Consider the following 21715-nt stretch of genomic DNA (forward strand, 5'->3'; position numbering starts at 1 on the left):
ACAACAACAACAACAACATATTAACATAACCTGGGGACTTTGTTGAATTGTAGATTCTGATTCAGTCTGTCTGGGGTGGAAATGCAAGTTCTCAGCAGATTGAACCAAAATGAAGCAGTTCGAAGCCCTGGTTTAAATGCTTTTTATGATTGTCGTATTTCTATTATTTGGTGACATTCATGTGTACTTGATAACAGTATCTACTAGGTATCTAGAATTTTACTTAAATTTAGGTTTTTCATTGTTACAGGTTTTTCACTGATTTGACCCTACCCACTGCCATTGAGTCTATTCGGACTCGTGTTGTTGTTGTTATGTTCCGTTGAGTTGTACCTGACTCACAGTGACCCCTCCTTGGGTTGCCGAGGTGGTATTACTAGGGAAGTAGATTGTCCAACCTTCCTTCTGAGGATTGGCTAGGGGGTTGGAACCGCCAGCCTTCTGGTTAGAAACCCCAGCCTTCTGGTTAGCAGTCAAGTGCCTTAGGCACTATGCTACCAGAGCAATCCCTATAGCATTTCCAAGGCTATAAATCTTTACCGAAGCAGACTGCCTCATCTTTCTCCCATGGAGCAGCTCATAGGTTCAAACTGCCAACCTTTTGGTGAGAAGCCCAGTGTCTTAACCATAGTGCCACCAGAGTTCCTTTTAATAATCTTGTTAGATATGTTTTATGTTCTTGTTTGTGTAGATGAGGAAGTTGAAGATTAGATAGTTTATTCTTACTGAGGTTCCAGATTTAAAAAACTAACTTGATTTTAAGGTTTACTCAGATGATAAGACCTGAAAATTAGGGATTTTCTGCTTAATTGCTATGTATGATATCACCATCACTTACTTGGATCACAGTCATGATGCCCTAACTCTTAAATTCATTCTTTCCCTTTTCCAGGTAATTTTCAATTTAGCAGCTCTTGTAAATAAATCTAACAAACAAAGAAATAAACAATTGCAAATCATGTCATACCACCTCCAGTTTAAAATCCTTTGTGTTTATAATATTATCCAAACTGTTCCCTAGCCTTACAATGTTTTGGCACCAGTGTAAAGTCTAGACTCATCTATGGTATTCTCTTTCACTCTCCTCTGCTTGTTCTCACTTCCTGCTACATGTCTCACTTTGTTGCCCTGAGTTCTTTGCCCTTGCCGTGCCTTCTAACTGAATGTTCTTCCCATCCTAAGGTCTAAGCTTTATGCACACAATGATTAGGAATATGGAGTCGAGATTCAAATTAGTAGTTTAGGTCTCAGCTTTGGCTTGCAATTCATCTGAATGACTGGAAAAATCACCTAAAAACCAAAACCAAACTCACTGCCGTGGAGTCGGATCCATCTCATAGCAACCCCTCCTTGGATTTCTGAGGTGGTACCTCTACAGAAGTAGATGGACAGATCTTTCTTCCGAGGAGTGGCTGGTGAGTTTGAACCAGCAGCCTCTGATTAGCAGTCAAATGCCTTAGGCACTATTCCACCAGAGCCCTGGAAAAATCACTTACCCACTCCAAACCTGCTTTTTCCTCTATAAAATTGGGATAAAATAGTATAATATTAATAATATATTGTTGTATGAAACAGTGAGATGATCCTTAAAAAGCACATATCAAATTCTTGTGCATTATAAGTGCTAGATAAAATTTAGCTGCTGATATTATTTTCATTATTATTATAATTACTATTGCCATGAAATTTTCAGTAACATTTACAGAGAAATATAAAGGCTGTGATTTCTGACTTTAGTTCTAATAGCTTTGATGGGGAGAAATTATGAAAAATATCTTAACCTCTTCATGGGGCCTTCTCTGCCCACAGTATCTCAAGAAGATCTCCCATTAGTCTTTATCAATAGCACCCTTTTTATCTGCATTTTATCTTATATTTTCTTGGTTTATTTACTTTTTTATTTTCTGCCCTCCTCACTAGAATGAGGGCCAGGACCATGTATGAGTAGTTCACACTTGTTTCCCCAGCACTTATCACCCAACAATATTTTTTTAATGAATGAATGGATATAATGTTACCTTGAATCTTACTGAGACTGTAAACTAAAGATAGTCTTGAATTACCTCCCTTTCATGAGAGGAATTGCATCTTGTTCCTCTGATTTGTCCCTTTCTTTTGAACCTGCTGTACATGACTTTTCTCTATTACTTTATCTTTAGAGAGGGGAATTCTTTATTTGCCCAATATGGAGAGGTTCAGATGGGTCTATTTCAGAGTTCATAGGTTCCTGTTGAGATAATTCAGACCTGGAGAAAAAGAGAAAAGAAAAGAGATTTTGTTGTCTACCAGGAGTGGGGAAGGAGCTGTAGCTGTAGGCTGCTGGGACAGAAAGAATGCTTATTCTCTCTGAGCCAGCTTGCAACATTCCCTGCTTTCCTTAATATAACATCCAAGAAGGAGATGTAGCTCAGTGTAAGCTGTGAATGAAGAATAAGGCCAGTCCTTCCTATGAGGCTTCTGGATAAGTGCTAATTGAGTTTGTTTTCTCCATCAACATCTCAGCCCCTGACCATTTGAGCTTGGGGTTACAATTGGTGTTCTGCTGAGAATACTGTTCATATTTTCCCCAGTGAATTTTGATCAGTTCACACTATCTTTTGGCAGACAGATTTGCCCGGATATCCTTAAATGTGCCTTGTTTCCAGATTTTCTTGTAATACCTTCATGGATGATTTAAAATCTTATTACTAAAAAACAAAACAAAATGAAAAAGCCAAACATGTTGTCATTGAGTTGATTGTGACTCATAGCAACCTTATATAACAGAGTAGACCTGCGCCATAGGGTTTCCAAGGCTGTAATCTTTATGGAAGCAGACTGCCATACCTTCATTCTGTAGAGTGGCTTCTGGGTTTGAACCACTGACCTTTGTTTCGGTTAGCCGCAAAGTGCTTAATCATTGCACCACTAGGGCTTTTTAAATTTTGTTATAATGCAGCACAAAACTGTTCAGTCTATTTTAGCCATGCTGGCCTCTCCAATGCTCCTGTGAGCAGACTCCTGCCTCAGAGCCTTTGCACTTAAAATTCTTTCTCTTGGAATGCTTTTTGCATAGATACACCAGTAGCTTGCTCCTTCACTTCATCCATTTATCTTGAAATGCATATTTTTTTATGTCTTGACCAGATGATATAGCTCTTTTAAATATGTAGTAATAATACCAGTTGTTTATGAGCATATCTTTTAAGCTATGTAAAATGTGATATGTTTTTATTGAAAAGTCATAGTTGAATGGAATAACATTCCCTCTGCAGTTTAATTTAACTTCATATATAATAAATATTATTCTTTATATATATTGAAGCAACAGTCTAGGTTTTTCTATCTGTGCTATGGAAGTTTATTTATTTTTTAAAAATATTTGCCTTAGGCACTATGCCACCAGAGCTCCTAAAAGTTTATAGCTATATCTAAAATGACAGCAAATTCTATGTTAAGAAAAACATATTTTATTAGAGAAGAAACTTTCTGTTGTATCTGGTATATGAAAGTTACTGGATTTGTTAGTTATTATGCAGATCTAAAGATGTTTATGACAGAATCCTTCAGTTTACAATATCTTTGGGGGAAATAATGGCAACAATGATGATATTTGTTGAATATTTAATATATACTGGACACTATTTTAAGTATTCTACTAAAAGATATATATGTGTGTGTGTGTGTATGAAAGGAAATTAGTACATTAAGGAAGTGTCTTTTCAGAATCTTGGAATATGGGAGTTGTAAAGGATCTTAGCAGTTGTAAAGGATCTTGTTCAACCTTATGAACCCTGGAGGGAGCTTTTCTTTAGTATTCTTGACAGCTATTCCTACAGGTTGTTGTTAAGCACTTCCACTGAAGCAGCTAATTCTGTTTTATGAACACCAAAGAGGGGTCGCTATGAGTTACAACCGACTCGACAGCAGTAGATTTGTTTTTTTGGTATAATTATTTACAGAGTCCCTAAGTGGTGCAGATGATTAAGTGCTCACCTGGTTATTGAAAGGTTGGAGTTTCAAGTCTATGCAGAAGAGCCTTGGAAGGAAGGCCAGGTGATCTGCTTCTGAAACCTCAGTTACTAAAACCTTATGGAACACAGTTCTATTCTGACACACATGGGTGGCCATGAGTCAGAAGAGTTTCGTTGGCAATTAGTTTTTAATTATTTGCAATTCTTATTATGAATTTCTTTGGGGTTCCTTTGTTTGTTGTCTGATTCTTCTGCTACATAATAAGCTTCATATTCTTGAACGTAGTAATCTATCCCTTGTGGGAATGTCCTGGATCCTCTGTGCCAAGGTCAACCTTAATGGAATAGCTACTGTGAGTTCCTTTAGGTCAGAAATTCTTGCCATATTATGATGTTATCCCCAGCACCTTTCACTGAGTTACTTAACTGAACAAAAGAGTGAATAAATACCAGTTTGAATTTAGGATATTGGATCCTAACCTTAGCTTGGACAGCAATCTAGATTTAGAGGATTAAGATACTGTACTTTGTTAACATCATTCTCTCTCTACTCCCATACCCCTACCTCACCATGATTATGTTTCCTCTATTCGTCATGAAATTTTCAGTAACATTTACAGAGAAATATAAAGGCTGTGATACCTGACCTTAGTTCTAATAGCTTCGATGGGGAGAAATTAAGAAAAATATCTGACCAGCTCCATGGGTAGAAACCAGCATCAGTATTTTGATCAAAAATAAGATTTTGATAAAAGATCCTATAAAAGAGGATCTTTCATAAGGGAGGAAATTTAGAACAGAATTTTAAATTCTTATGGAATCTAGACTTTCTGAAGCCATTGAAGATGGATAAAATTCTAAAACTACTGCCTTGATACCTGATATAATCTTTAAACCTTTCACCAAAAGTATCCCCTGAAGTTTACTTAAAACCAAATAGTAGTTTAACTTAGCTAGTCAAAAATGTCTGCCTTGAGCATTGTGCTTTAAAAAATCTGTCTTTATGGGATCAAATTAACACCTCCAACTAGAAAGATTAGACAGCAAATTAGAGGGCAGTGAGTTTATGTTAATGAGGGAGAAACAATTTGAAAAAGGAAGATGAGAATGGTTGCACACCTCAAAGAATATAACCAATGCCATTGAATTGTACATGTAGAAATTGTTGAATTGGTGTATGTTCTGTTTGGCTGGTATATTCTCAACAGCAACAACAAAAGTAGAACAAATTGTATATATAAAAAAAGAATAGATTGGGGTGAATGGAAGGCTGGGGAAGCCCTAGCGAAATGACTGAATATGACAATTGAAGTCCTAACAACAAATTTCAATAGGTAATAATATAGTTATACAATTTGCCAAGGTATTGTAGGGAATATTTCTCATATCTATGTGTCATGTTACTCTAGCTTGACTGTATGTTCCTTCACCAAGAAGACTAAGTTCATCTTTATACTGTCAACATTTTGTCCTTTAGGATATTACACATAACAATAATAATAAAAAAATATCAAACTCACTGCCGTTGGGTCAATTGCGATTCATAGCAACCCCTCCTTGGGTTTCCAAGGCAGTATCTTTATGGAAGGAGCTCTGGTAGCTTAGTGCCTAAGGTACTTGACTGCTAACCAGAAGGCTGGTGATTCAAACTCACCAGCCAGTCCTCGGAAGGAAGATGGGGCAATCTACTTCCTTAGTGATACTGCCTCGGAAACCCAAGGAGGGGTCACTATGAGTCAGGGCCGACTCGATGGCACATCAACAACAACATCTTTATGGAAGTAGATTGCCCAACCTTCCTCCCGAGAAGTAGCTGGTGGGTTTGAATCACCAGGCTTCTGGTTAGCAGTCAAATAACTTAGGCACCATGTGGCCAGAGCTCCCATAACACATAATAGTTGATCCAAAAATATGGTGAATTGAATAAAACTGAGATCATAGAACTCTGGTAGCATAGTGCCTAAGGCCACTCCACTCGGAAGGAAGGTTGGGCAATCTACTTCCTTAGTGATACTGCCTCGGAAACCCAAGGAGGGGTTTCTATGAGTCAGGTTTGATTTGACGGCACATAACAACACCACCACCACCACCACCTAGGTCTCACAAAGTGTATGATTCCTTTGAAAGGATTAAATATATTCATCCAGCAAATTAAATAATAATACATGGTTTTGTATGGTTCAGTGCTTAGTGAACTGTGAACATCCTAAGTCTCTAAAAATATTCAGAGTGGTGCAATATTGTGAGGTACTTAAGAGAAGTAGCTAGTCTTTCAGTTAATAGCTAGAGTTCCAATCCCTTATCTGTTACTGCCTGGCTAGATGGTCTTACAAATCACCTAAAACTTTCTATAAATACATTTCCCTTTTCTGTAAATTGGGGCTAATAATTTTTTCCCTGTAGGGCTGTTGAAGTTTAAATGAGAGAATATGTAAAGTGCTCAAGACAGTGCCTGACACATATTAGGCTTCTATAGGTGGTAGAAAAATAAAAGGAAATCTGGTGGTATAGTGGTTAAAGAATTCGGCTGCTAACCAAAAGGTCAGCAGTTTGAACCCACTAACTACTCTGTGGAAGAAAGATGAGGCTGCCTGCTTCTGTAAAGATTTATACTCTTGGAAACCTAGGGGACAGTTCTGCTCTGTCTTAAAAGGGCTGCTATGAGTTAGTATCAACTCAATGGCAGTGGGTTTTGTGATAGGAGACACTGAAGCCAGATCTTGAAGAATGGGTGAATTTAGGCAGGTGAGGAAGAAGGGCATACATCATGAATTGAATTCTTAGTTCTGGCATTAATATTCTTTTTGACTTTTGACAAGTCACTGAAATTCTCTGTGTCTTATTTTCCTCATTTATGAAAAAGAGATGGTTGCAGTCAGTGCTTAGTACGTAGCTGGTACTCAATAAATGGTAGCTGCTTTTATCATAGATTTTGCTATTGCTGCTGCCATCATTGTTGTCATCACCATCATCATCATTACCACCACCACCACCACCACCACCACCACCACCGTCATCATCATCATCATCATCATCGTAGGGGGTGATTAGGAATCTGGCTTTCCTGGAGCTGATGTTTCAGATTTAGGATGAGAAAGAAACAAGATTTATATTTAGGAAAGGGTTTGGCTACAAAATAATTCTTTAAATAAAAGAACCATTAGAAAATCTTGATCATGATTAAAGCAGTATTTAAGAGAATTTACACTGGCTACAGTGCCCATGATATGAGACTTTCTATAGAATAAATTTTCTTTCACATCAATATTCTGAAATAAATTGATACCAGATTGTACTTTTGCAGAGACTGTTTTCTTTCCTTTTAAGTAAATCTTTTTTTTTTAAGGATCCAAATTTGGGTATTTTTATTATACTGAAACCTATTATAAGATACACAGGTATAAAAGGAACATGCCAGTACATTGTGCTACTGTGACCACATACCTTTGAAATTTGATTTGAAATGTTAAGTGATTGATGCATAAAACAGCCAAAAAAAAAAAAAAGAAGTGGAAGTATGTTTTATAAAGCCAGTAGAAATCATATCTGTATTGGGAAAGAAAAAAAAAAAAAAGAGAAATCTTTGAAGCTTTTGTCCTTTTAGTTTGGTATTCATGTCAAGGTTAATGATAGTTCATGTAGTCTCAGGTAGTAATTATGTGTTAATAAACATCCTAAATTATTTTTTCTCTTTTAGAACGATATCGCATTCAGAGTGAACAATTTGAAGATCTTTGGCTCATAACAAATGAGCTCATTTTCCGCCTTCAAGAATATTTTGAAAAACAGGGAATCAAAGACTTCTCGTGTTCTTTTTCTGGATCAATGCCCCTTCAAGAATATTTTGAATTAATTGATCATCATTATGAAGTATGTATGATCCTAACCCATATCATCTGTTATCTTTCAGTACATGAAGGAGAAGCTATATGGACCCACCAGAAGAATTCTAAAGTAGCATGCTTGTGCTTTGCTATTCTTATGTGGATAGTGGATTGTGTGCATCAATTCCTGTTCTCTTGCCCAGTTTGTGATCAGTTGCAGACATTTATAAAGTGGCTGCCTGGAGCTAAGCATGTGGTCTGGCCTTGTAACAGCCGATTTAATTCTCCTGCATGGGGACTTAACCCTTGACCCCAATAACCCAGTGTTAAAACTATTTGAGCTTATCAGCAGCCATTTGGCTGACTAATTCTAGCAGGCCATAAATGAGGTGTGATTATAAAGTAAAGTGATTTTTCTTTTTTTTTAACAATCATACCAGAACTTCTACAACCGAATGAAGGTTAACCACTTAAAATATTCCTCAGTACCTGGCACAATGGGTACTTAGTAAATGCTGAGTGATTAAATGTCTAAATAAATGAGATCTGACAGTGGCTTTGTAGCTCTGGATATTTCTGCATTTCCTCTTTGGAAGTTCCTTCAGAGGCTGTGTGAGAGTCTCTTGAGTACCTCTCTGGTGTCTAATCTTCATCCTTCGAGGATTGATTTGATCTTTGGAAATATAACCAAGAGTCAATTTTGTGAATAGATTAGACAATGACAGTCATTGTTTAAAAAGTCCTAATATGTTAAAATAAACTCATCAGGCTCACTTACTTGTTTGTCTTATAAACAAACTCTATAGGCAATTACAAAAGAGGAATTTCAAAAGAATTTGAACATCATTCAAGTAAGCATTGGTTCCCTAAAGTGACTACTTTTAAAGGAATCAATAGGCATGTCAGTTTCTAAGCTATGATTATGTATGTTTGTTTGTGTATATATGTGAGAGCGTAAGAGAAAGAGAGGATATCACTTACATTACTTGCCTATCACCCCTTGAACATTCTAATAACATTAGGTAGACTTTCTCCTATTAAGACTTATTTTTCTGATGCAGTGTTAATAAAGGGGAAAATTTCCTGTGATACAACCAATTAAGAATAATCCTACCATTATCACGTATATTGAAGTTATTTGGATTTTCCCTCATCTAAACTAAAAATATTATGTAGGAGTGTTATGGGTTTGACTCAATTGTGGCACCAAAACTGACAATTTGGGCAAATATATTTCAATCTTTTAAGGACTTAGAAGCTTTGTTGTCTTCTTGGATATATATTAGGAAATTCTTCCTTCTTTGTGCAGAACTATGTTCTAGTGGCTTATGAAAGAGAGTCTACAGAAAGACCTTGCTAATTACATATTTGTGTTATTTAAAATGGAGAATAATGGATTCTAATTGACTTTGACAGCAGCCTGAGGGGGACTGGGAAGGAAGTGAGGTGGTGCAGCTGGTTTCGAGTGGCCTGAGGGAGGCCAGGAGTGAGCAGAGTGGTTTGGAACAACTAAGGGAGATGAACTTGTCTGTCAGTTTGTCATACTATGGTGGTTGCTAAGACAGACTCAGGAGAAGGAAGAGGCCATCCACTTCTCAAGGAATTGGCAAGTGAAAACCTTATGAATAGCAGTGAAACACTGTCTGATATATTACTAGAAAACTTTATGAATAGCTCTGAAACATCGTCTGATATAGTGCCAGAAGATGAGCCCCTCACATGGGAAGGCATTCAAAATATGACTGGGAAAGAGCTGCCTCCTCAGAGTAGAGCCAATCTTAATGATGTGGATAGAGTAAAGCTTTCAGGACCTCCATTTGCTAATGTGACATGACTCAAGATGAGAAGAAATAGCTGCAAACATCCATTAATAATCAGAACATGGAATGTGTGAAGTATGAATTTACAAAAATTGGAAGTTGTCAAAAATGAAATGAAATGCATGAAGATACATATCCTAGGCATCTGTGAGCTAAAATGGACTGATTTTGGCCATTTTAAATCAGACAATCATATAACCTACTATGCCAGGAATGACAAATTGAAGAAGAATGGCAGTACAATGCTGTCAGTGATAGAATATCCTACAGGAAAGACCAGTTAATACTACTATTATTCAAATTTATGCACCAACCACCAAAACCAAAGATGAGGAAACTGAAGATTTTTACAAACTTCTGCAGTCTGAAATTAACTGAGCATGCAATCAAGATGTGTTAATTATCACTGGTGATTGGAATGCAAAAGTTGGAAACAAGGAAGAATCACAGGTAGGTGGAATATGTGGCCTTCTGATAGAAATAACGCTGGATATCATATGATAGAATTTTGCAAGACCAATGACTTATTCATTGCAAATACCTTTTTCAGCAACACAAATGGTGGCTATACACATGGACTTCACCAGATGGAGTACACAGGAATCAGATGGACTAGATCTGTGGCAAGAGGCAATGGAGAAGCTCAATATTTTCAGCCAAACAAGGCCAGGAGCTGACTGTGAAACAGGCCATCAACTGTTCATATTCAAGTTCAAGTTGAAGTTGAAGACAATTAAAAGAAGTACATAAGAACCAAAACATGACCTTGATTATATCCCTCCTGAATTTAGAGACCATTTAAAGAATAGATTTGATGAATTGAACACCAGTGACTAAAAACTAGAGGAATTGTGGGATGACATCAAGAACATCGTCTGTGAAGAAAGCAAAAGGTCATTAAAAAGACAGGAAAGAAAAGACCAAAATGGATGTCAGGAGAGACTCTGAAACTTGCCCTTGAGCAGAGAGTAGCTAAAACAAATGGAAGAAATGACAAGATAAAAGAGCTGAATAAAGGATTTCAAAGAGCAGCTTGAGAAGACAAAGTCAGTTATTATAATGAAATGTGCCAAGACCTGGAGTTAGAAAACCAAAAGAGGAAATTTAAGCCTTGAGTTGTGATATTGAAAGATTCTGTGGGCAGCAGTATATTTGAACATCAAAAGAAGATGGAAGGAATACACAGAGTCACTGTACCAAAAAGAATTGGTTGATGTTCATCCATTTCAGGAGGTGGCATATGATCAAGAACCAATGGTATTGAAGGAAGAAATCAAAGCTGCACTGAAGGAATTGGCGAAGAACAAAGCTCCAGGAATTGACAGAATACCCATTGAGATATTTCAACAAATGGATGCCCCACTGGAGGTACTCACTAGGTTATGCCAAGAGATTTGGAAGACAGCTACCTGGACAACTGATGGGAAGAGATCCATGTTTGTGCCCATTCTGAAGAGAGGTGATCCTACAGAATGTGGAAATTATTGAACAATATCATTAATGTTGCATGCAAATAAAATCTTACCAAAGATAATTCAAAAATGGTTTTAGCAGTATATTGACAGAGAACTTCCAGAGGTGCAGCCTGGATTCAGGACCCAAGCTCAGAATTGGCATCAGGATTGGAGGAAGGCTCACTAACAACCTGAGATTCGCAGATGACACAACTTTGCTTGCTGAATGTGAGGATGACTTGGGGCACTTACTGATAAAGATTAAAGACTACAATCTGCTGTATGAATGACATCTCAATATAAAGAAAACAAAAATCCTCACAACTGGACCAATAATCAGCATCACAATAAATGGAGAAAAAATTGAAGTTATCAAAGACTTCATATTACTTGGTTCTACAATCAACACCAATAGAAGCAGCAGTCAAGATATCAGATGATGTATTATATTGGGCAAATCTGCTGCAAAAGACCTCTTGGAAGTGCTGAAGAGCAAAGATGTCTCCTTGAAGACTAAAGGGTGCCTAATCCAAGCCATTGTATTTTCAGTTGCCTCATATGCATGTGAGAGCTGGACAATGGACACAAAAGACCAAAGAAGAGTTGATGCTTTTGAGTTTTGGTGTTGTTGAAGAATACTGAGAGTGCCATGGACTGCTGAAAGAACTAAGAAATCTGTTCTGGAAGAAGTGCTCCTTGGAAGGAGCCAGACTTCATATCACTTACTTTGGTTATGTTGTCAGAAGGGACCATTCTCTGGGGAAGGATATCATGCTTGGGAAACTGAAGGGTCAACGGAAAAGGGGAAGGCCTTTAACAAGATGCATTGGCACTGTGGCTGCAGTGATGGGCTCAGGTATAGCAAAGATCGTGAGGCTGGCACAGGACTGAGCAATGTTTTGTTCTGCTGTACATTGGGTCACTATGAGTCAGAGATGACTTGATGACACCTAACCACAACACAACAATTGACTTTGACATACAATTTTCCCTTTGAATTTTCTTATAATTTTTGCAGCACTCCTTATGTTCTAGCCAGTAACTTCCTGGAGCTTCCACATCAGGAGAGACTTAAGAGAATATGGTGAACTGCAGGCCCTTGCGTTTGTTATACATACAAATTTAAGAGAGATGGAATTGTACTTCCGTTGTATGCTAGCCCCACCTTCTGCTTTCACCTATTAAAATTAAAATACGACTTTAAATTTTGAGTCAAGATGTATTTTGGAATCCAAGCATCCCTCAGTGTAAGCTCATGAAGGCAGGGAGTGTTGTATATTATATTCACTGCTGTAATTCCCGGTGTTTAGAACAATGCTTACTCTGGGGTATATTCACTAAGTATGGAGTGAATGTTGACTCTGAGAAGTAAAACCATTCAAATCACTGCTATTTAGTTACACATCCAAAGGGGTTGTTACCTGACTGACGTCTCTGTTTTGAGAATGTTTTTTCTGTCATTATTTTTTTGTAGTCCAAGAATTCAGAAATAAATTATAGCAGTAAATTATACCATCAGAAGAGTGAATTATTGGTTATTAAGTTAATACTCTTTCTGAAATTTAGTTATTTTAAAAAAGATTATCTTATCACAACAACTTTTAGTTGTGAAAAATTTTTGCTTTTTTAATCAAGAGAATACTCTTTGATTTAGTTAGCTACTTCAAACAAAAGAAAAACTCATTGCCATTGAGTTGATTCTGACTCATAGCGACCCCCACTGGGTTTCATTTACTCAACTCTGTTCCCAATGATAGGGTCAGAAGCTCCTGTGTGGGTTATCTGAGTCCCTGAAGCCTCCATGGGTTCTGTGGTGCCTCCCCCAACTTTTTTTTCTCTGTGGCTCTCCCCCATACTGCTAAAGAGTTTTCTGCTTCTCTGCCTCTCTCTGTCTCCCCTGCAGTTAGCAGGTTTGTTTTTTTTTTCCCAGCTGTTCACGCTGCCTTTTCTCTGTCTCCACTAAATCTGGTACTCTCTAAGTTACTCAGCTGTTCAAAGCTCCAGAATCCCTGCTTCAAACTGCTACACTTAGTTTTTCAGGAATTAAGATGCTAGAGGGAACAAATGTGTGGGCTACAGGTATGATCCTGTCTTGCTCTGTCTCCCCTGTTGGGTTTCAAAGGTTGTAAAACTGTATGGAAGCAGACTGCCTCATCTCTATTCCACGGAGTAGCTGTTGTTGTTGTTGTTTCCCATGGAATTGGACCTGACTCATAGCGACCCCTACTTGGGTTTCCAAGGCAGTATCACTACAGAAGTACATTGCCTAGTGTTCCTTCCACGGAGTGGCTGGTGGGTTTGAACCACCGCCTTTTGGTTAGCAATGAAATGCCTTAACCACTATACCACCAGAGCTACTTAGTGCTTCTAAAATTGGGATTAAAAGAGTTTAATTAAATCTCATTTTGCATTTATCTCTTACATACATTGTTTTTTTCATGTATCTGGAAAATAAATGCACTAAAAGATAAGGAAATTCAGTTTGTTACCAAAAATGTAAGCTATGTTTGGTTTCTGAATATTTTGAACGTCTTTATACAATAGCTTAGCTTATTATTTTGGTAAGATGAATTAGAAGTCCCAGGTGATCTGATTTTATGGAGTGTTCCTTCTATCCTGAACTTTGAGTAGCTATTTTAAATTTTAATATGAAATTTATATGTTATGAAAGGTGCTAGGCTGAGAAGAGTGTCATCTCTGACAAGCCACACATTCTCCTCTTTGAAGATAGCCTTTTGTGTCCAGTTGGTTTTGTATCTTTCTAGAAATATCCTATGTAGCCAGAAATATGTTAATCTCAAGAATTTTTTTCTTTTTTAAAAAATATACAGATAATAGCATATTATAAATACTATGTTTTACTTTTTGGCTTTGCTTTATTTAATGTATCTTTGGATAGCATTGCATATCAGTACCTGTTGTTCTTGTTGTTGTTATGTGCCGTCGAGTCGGCCCCGACTCATAGCAGGGGTCCTTGGGTTTCTGAGGTAGTATCATTATGGATGTAGATTGCCCCATCTTCCTTCCAAGGAGTGGCTGGTGGGATTGAACCGCCAGCCTTCTGGTTAGCAGTCAAGTGCCTTAGGAACTATGTTACCAGAACTCCTTATCAGTACCTAGTAACCCTGAAAAGAATTCCTCCTTATTTAACCAATTCCCTTATTGATTGGTATATTGATTGTTAATATTTAACTATAGTAATAGAAGAAACAATTCTATAATGACTATCCTTGTATGTATATTATTTTTTTGCAAGCATGTCTTCAGGATAGATTCCTGTATACAGTGTTGCTACATCAAAGAGCTATTTATATTAACTCTTCTGTAAATTTTGCCCATTTTTCTCTTGGATTGTTTCTCTTTTCCTTGCTTATTTATATTGGTTGTGATCCTTTTCTCCGTGATTTGTAGATGCCTCATAGACAGTATAGATATAGCCTTTTTTTTTTTTTTTTTTTTTAAGGTACAAAAGTGAATATTTATTCAGAATGAGAAAATAAATCATGAGAAGAATTTTTAAAAATACTTGAACTACAAAAAAAAAATCACAAATTGAGGAAAAAGACATTTAATAAATAATTTTGTGATGTGTTTCTGTAATACTTTCTGTTTGAGATGGGTATAGCCTTTTGTCTTGGCTGTATATTTTGCCTTTTTTTTTCAGCTTGCTGTTTTTGTCTATTACTTTTCTTATAATTTTTTTTTTTTTCATAACCATGTAGAATTAAACCTTTTTTTAAAGTCAGCAATGTGTTAGCTTTGTATGTATGTGTGGTGGGAAAGGCTTTTGGCTTCTCACTTATACTTATGAAGGCCTTTCCTATACCAAGATTATAAAAATAGTTGCATTTTTTTCTAGTGCTTTTAGTGTGTCTAAACTTTTGATCCCTCTGTGATTGATTTTTGCAGCAAAGAATAGGGGAGAAATTCCTATTCTTTTTTCCTCTCCAATACTTAATCAGTTATCATAAAAACACTTATCAAAGAATCTAGCTTTTCCTCAGTGATACTGTAATTTTCACTGTGTTATCTATCATTCAGTCTACTCCACTACACTATCCATGTATCTGTGTACCAATGCCATACTGTTTTAATTATACAATTTTAATTTAAATAATAGCTTATATCTCTTCATTGCACTTTTTAAAACTTTTATTGTCATTGCCATATCTTTAAACATGTTTTGTTATGCACTGAATTTATGAAATCTTCTTTGTAGCTGAGGATAAATGGTGAAAAATTAGAAGAACTGTTATCTGAAAGAGCTGTACAGTTCCGGGCCATTCAAAGACGACTGTTGACAAGGTTCAAAGATAAAACACCTGCCCCACTCCAACACTTGGACACCTTGCTAGATGGAACTTACAAGCAGGTCAGCATAATTTCAATGATATTTTCCCACTACTGGATATAATCTTTTTTTTCTCACTTAGATCAAGTATCAAAATATCAAGGTAAGGTATTTCTTTCCTGTGTAGTATAGAACTGTGAACAGTACACAAGCTTTAGGGTTAGAAAAATCTAGGTTCAAAGTCAAGCTCTGCTACTTTCCAACTAAGGAAGCTTGGGAAAATTTCATGAGATCCATCATTTTCTGCATTTTACGTTCCAGGGTTATGAAGATTTTTGGTTATGTATGTGAGGCAACTAGCACTATGTGCTAGGCATATAGCAAGGGCTTGATAAATAGTAACTATTATGATAGGGTCGCTATGAGTCGCAATTGAATCAACAGCCGTGGATTTGATTTTGGGTATTGTGATTATTATTATTATTATATAATTCTTGGTGCATCTCATAATTATCACCATAATTCTCTGATCATCTTATTGAACAACTAGCTTACACGTTAGTGTTAGATCAGTTGATATTTTGTGATGGAATTCTTAAGCAACCCTTTGTCCCAGTACAAAAACATTTCTTGTTTTCTCTCTTCCTGACTTTCCTTCCACTTAGGTCTTATGATTTGCATGGCTAGTAAGATCTGGCTTTCACTTTTAATACATTATATCCAAAGATACTCAAAATTCTGATCTCTGGCTTGAAATTATAATATAAAATTTCTACTTTCATGGAAAAGTTCTCACTGGAATGAAATCTGCTTAGAATGTGACTATATTATGTGTTCCCCTTTGTGTACCTGGGAACCCTGGTGGATTAGTGCCGAATGCATTTGACTGCTAACCAGAAAGCTGGTGGTTCAAACCAACCAGCTACTCCTCAGAAGGAAGATTGGGCAATCTACTTCTGTAGCAATACCACCTCAGAAACCCGAGGAAGGGTTGCTATATGTCAGATCCTACTCCAAGGCAGTGAGTTTGGTTTTTTGCAGTTATGTTTACATAATACCACTATCCTGTTTTAAGATAAGTGTTGGTGGTATGAATATTCCATTGATTTTTAAAATGTAATTAGTTATTGAGATAATTGTATATTCACATACATTTGAAATTAGTAATAGTGTATCCTTTACCTATTTTGCCTAAGAAGGTAACATTTTACAAAACTAAACACTATAACAAGCAGGAGATTGACAGGGTACAATTCATAGATGTTATTCACATGTCTAGTTTTACTTGTACTTGTGTGTGTTTGTGTATTACGTTCAGTACAATTGTATCACATGACTAGGTTCATGTACACCGCAGGCACAGTCAATGTTTTGAACAGTTGCAACACTGCAAGTCTTTCTCATGTTGCCTTTTTATTACTGTGCATGTTTCCTTCCTACTGTTCCCTCCCCCATACATTTTCTGTTGATTTTGAAAGGACAAATTAAATCTTTTCTTTTTTAAGAGTTAGATTTCCTATAGGAAGGAAAAGTAGTTTACTGTGTTTAAATTGATAATTCATCTATTTCTTGGAATTTTCATGGTTATTTGAAACTTACTAACAATTTGAGTGACACTCTATATAGCAGCAGTGGCACATTGGAAAGAACATTGGGCTTGAAGTTCAGAGACCTCAACCCTGTCACTTACTAGCTGTGTGATTTTGGCAGTTGCTTTACCCTCTCAGAACTTCACCTTCCATAAAATGAGGTTAATACTCACTATTGTGTTAGGAAGATTGTATTCCATAATGTATATGGAAATATTTGGTAAATTGTTTCGTAAATACAGATAGCCAGCTTCTTTTGTGCTAGAGTGATTATGTGATTCCTACCTAGAACAGTGATTTTATGAAGGTTGGGCAATCCTACTTCCGTAGTGATACTGCCTCGGAAACCCAAGGAGGGGTCGCTATGAGTCAGGGCTGACTCGACGGCACATAACAACAACAACAACAACAGATCAGTAGGCACGGATGCCCCTTCTGTTCTATACTGCTTTATCTCTTTACTTTTAGTTTTGATCCATTTCCTTCCCCCTTACTTGTATTTCTTTTATTACTTGTCTGTCTTATTCTTAGGCCTACTGCTATACCTGTGTGCAAAGCTGTTGACCTTTTGGGCTAAAGAGATACTGAACTTTATCTTTAATAATTCTGTATCTTTTTGTTGACATAATGGCAGAAGGTCATTTAATGCTAGATTTAATGCCAAATTTTCTGTTTAGCAAGACTTCCTTTGTATTATATTCATTTACTTTTTTTTTCCCATATCAACATTGCATATCAGTACCTAGTCATGCTGCAAAGTATTCCTCTTTATTTATTTAACCAGTTCCCCCCATTTTACTATGAAAATAATAGAATAATTCTAAAACAACTGTCTTTGTATGTACATTACTTTTTTTTTGAAAGCATATCTTTAGAACAAATTCCAAAGGGTTGGAATTTTCCATGATTTGTAATATTATAGAGAAGATAATCAAAACCATGGGTTTTCACTTGAATGTGTACTTTAAATTCTCATTTTTTAAAATTGAAAATAATGAACACACTTTTGAAAGAAAAATGTAAATGAAGGAATTTGAGTTAGCTTTAATGTAATTTACCATTCAGTTTTATTGTATATATTCAAGAGATCACAGTGAGAAAGATGTTGATTATTCAGCTCATTTCTCCAGCAAAATAAACTCAATTTTATTTTTTTAGTTAGTTTTCAATGAAATAGTTAATATATGAATATAATTTCCCTTTAGAAAATGACAGCATGCTACATAATATGAAATCTCCATCTTGGTCCATTATTACCTCTCAAAGGTGTAATCATTCTTCTCTGTTTTTGTCTTTCTAGACCTACTTTTTTTTTCAATGAGGAATGAAATATTATTTTGTGAAGTTAAAAAGTAAACATAGTGTCATGCTGTATATATTATTTTACTTCTCTTTTTTTCTCCTAACAGTATGTACTGGAACTCTTTCCATATGAATATATAGATCTATTTCTCTGTTTGTGATTGTTGCATGGTATTCTGCAATATCGACATTGTATAGAATGGACAAACCTTAGTTTATTAAAGGAAAAATCTTAAAATAGTTTAATGTTGAATGTGACTGAGAAAAATCTTTTTTAGGCAACTTACTGTGACAAAACAGGCATATCATATATCTCACTATCACATACCTTCTGTTTAATGCAAGTTTTTCTTATGTCATTGCATTGTAGCATAGTGCCTAAGGTATTTGACTGCTAACCAGAAGGCTGGCGGTTCAAACCCACCAGTCACTCCTCAGAAGGAGAATCTATTTCTGTAGTAATACTGCCTCAGAAACTCAAGGAGGGGTCTCTATGAGTAGGGTCTGACTCGATGGTACATAACAACAACAATAACAATGCATGGGTAGGGGTCATGATACTTAGTAGATTAGTCAAACCTATAAAATAATGAGCCATGCTACACCCTGATCTTACTCTCCATAGCATTATTCCATTGTGTGAGTGTTGCTAGAATTTTGAAGAATTTTCCTAGTGTCTCAATTTAAAATTAGATCTGCCACCTATTTGGCATCCTTGTTTTTCCATGTGCAAGGAACTTTTTATTTTCCTTTCTGTCCTTCTGTGGATCTCATTGCCATTTTAATTCTACCAGGAGCAGTAAGATAAGCATGCTGAGCTATATATACAATGAAAGACTTTTTCTTTCCTACTTGTCACAATGCATTTGGAAGATTCTGTATTGTCACCATTTAAGGAAATAATAATTGACTTTTGTGAGAATAGAAGCAGAGTTCAGTATCCTCCTAAATTAGACTGTAAATGCTATAAATGCAGTGTTCTGGTTACCTAGTGCTGCTCTGATAAGAAATACACCACAAATGGGATGGCCTTAACAAACAGGAGTTTATTCTTAAAATTTGGAGTCCAAGTTCAAAGTGCCAGGCTCTAGGGGCTGAGTAAAAGCCCCTCAACCTTGGGGACCAGCTCTGCCTCCTGTTCCCGGCCCACTGGAGCTAGAGGCTTTTCTTCACTTAGACAGCTGCTGGCTACTGAGGCTGAGAAACCCCAAGGCTGACAAGTAAAAAGGTAGTTCTGATGTTACCACACAGCAGGCCATTGACTTAAGTCCATTGTAAGTCCCAAGGTCGTTGGAGTATAGCAGGCTGCTAAGCAATGACACAAGTAAGGTTGGGCAATCCTACTTCGGTAGTGATACTGCCTCGGAAACCCAAGGAGGGGTCGCTATGAGTCAGGGCCGACTCGACGGCACATAACAACAACACAACAACAAGCAATGACACGGCTACATGCAGGGTTCAAGCATGCCATAGGCTCGAGACCATTCTCAAAGCTTCTCCTTATATACAGGAAGTAGACCACATACCCAAAGGCAGCTACTAAGCTGCTCCCAGTAGATTCCACCATGGAGTTGATTACCAGTCTCATCATGGGAATACTACATCCCGCTGCCCAGCCACTCAACCAGGCCTAGCCAAGTTGACATACAAACATAACCATTACAAGCAGGGACTTTTTTTTTTTTTTCCTTTCTGTCTTGTTCACTGCTATATTCCCAGAAGTTAATAAGTTTCTTGGCACATAATAGGTACTTAATAAATATTTGTTCCTTAAATGAACACTCTATTTCCACTTGAAGCTGTGTGTCTTTGATAAGGGCAACCCTATAAATGACAAAGCAGCAGAGAATTCTTTCAGTTCAGGCTGATGAATCATTGGATGATTTATTAAAAAGTACTCAAAATGACTACAAAATGGAAACTCTCTTCTCTCTTCCTAAATAACATAGTTGGAGGATTCAGGCAAATTGTCATAGTCAGGAATATTTTATTGCTGAAATATTCATGGCTGAGAAGTCTTTCTTTTCTTCTTTGTATGTGTGTGTGTATGCATGCTGAAGTTAAATACAAAACAATAATTTCTTGAAATACCTGTGTGCAGTAGATAATTGTTGGTGTTAGGTTCAGCATGAGAGTTGGACTTTTTCAGAATTAACATATGTCCATAGCATGAAAAAAAATTTATTATTTTCCTACTTATAAAATTTATGAGCTTTTCCTTTTGGAAGGCAAAATTTCTTTCATATAACATACCCTTAGAGCAGTTAGGACAAGGCATAGAGATGTAGGCCTGGAGGGAGTTTGGGGGTCTCATGGGTGTTAGATGTTCAGGAACTGCCATGAATTGCAATGAAGTCCTTATGACAAACGGAAAGCAAAGCCCCTAGTTGTTGTTTTTTTCCCCCCCATAGGAATGATAAAGCATTGCTCAGTTGACTGTAATGTGAGATAATTTATATAGTATACTAATTTATGTAATAGAACTACCAGAAAGTATGCTTGCAGGTTCTGGGTTCAGAGTTTGGCTCACGAGTTCTTTAGTCAATAATGGTAGCTCTTATTATTTAGGTACCAAAAGGTCAGTTTACCAGGTACAGAGGTAACTGTAGACCAGCAATGACAGTATGGAATTTGTTCCCTTGGTATTAAGCAGTAACTCTGGGTACCACAGCTCACACAGCAAGCAGTGAAGTGAGCCTCTGATTTCTGAGTGACCTGGGATTTAAGTGCCTTTGATTCTGTTGCCCATTAGGAAAAGCTAGTTTCTTAGGTTGCAATAAGAGATCCAACATTGCTTTCTTCAAATAAATTCTGATAAGTGCTCTAGGGTTTGAAGTGGTGTCTCTGACATATTATTGTATAATGATTAATAACTCTGTCTAGAGTCAGATTGCCTGGGTTCTAGTCCTGACTTTGCCACTTGTTAGCTGTGTGGCCTTGGGCGAACTACTTAAGCAGACAAAGAAAACAAAACCTTTTCCAAGTATCAGTGTCCCCACTTGTAGAATAGTAATAATGGTGCCTCCTGCATGGAATTGTTGTGAGGATCAAATGATGGAAACACATAAACTGCTCAGAATAGAGGCACTAAAACACTTGACAAATGTTAACTACAATTCTTGAAATATTCTTCAACTTTATTTGACCAGTAAGTTATTAAAACCAAAACCAAACTCACTGCTGTCGAGTTGGTCCCGACCTATAGTGCCCTCTCCTTGGGTTTCAGAGGTGGTCTCTCTACAGAGGTAGATTGCCCAACCTTCCCCTCAAAAATGGTTCTATTAATTGATCAGTCAAAAGAGGTTATAATAGGAACTTCCAGTAAGATGGAGGAATAGGCAGACAAGCGACACAGACCCTCTTCAACAAAGAAAAGAAAAAACAATTGACAGAGATACAGAAGATAATCCTGGAACCCTGAGCTTTGAAGGGAACTATACAGAAGTGGATTAGGCACCAAATAGTAGAAAAATCTGAATGAG

General features: G+C 36.8%; 1 protein-coding gene across 1 annotated transcript in view; it reads left to right on the forward strand.

The window, feature by feature from the left end:
- Nucleotides 1-21715, forward strand: part of BBS9 (Bardet-Biedl syndrome 9) — a 784410-nt gene that overhangs the window by 334224 nt on the left and 428471 nt on the right. The window contains 3 exon segments of the mRNA XM_007953988.1: nucleotides 6640-6647; nucleotides 7596-7823; nucleotides 15271-15423. Coding sequence (XP_007952179.1) covers nucleotides 6640-6647; nucleotides 7596-7823; nucleotides 15271-15423 — 389 coding nt within the window.

The sequence above is a fragment of the Orycteropus afer genome, unplaced genomic scaffold (genome assembly GCF_000298275.1).
Source record: "Orycteropus afer afer isolate SDZICR_OR568_19922 unplaced genomic scaffold, OryAfe1.0 scaffold00422, whole genome shotgun sequence".
Classification (NCBI taxonomy): domain Eukaryota; kingdom Metazoa; phylum Chordata; class Mammalia; order Tubulidentata; family Orycteropodidae; genus Orycteropus; species Orycteropus afer.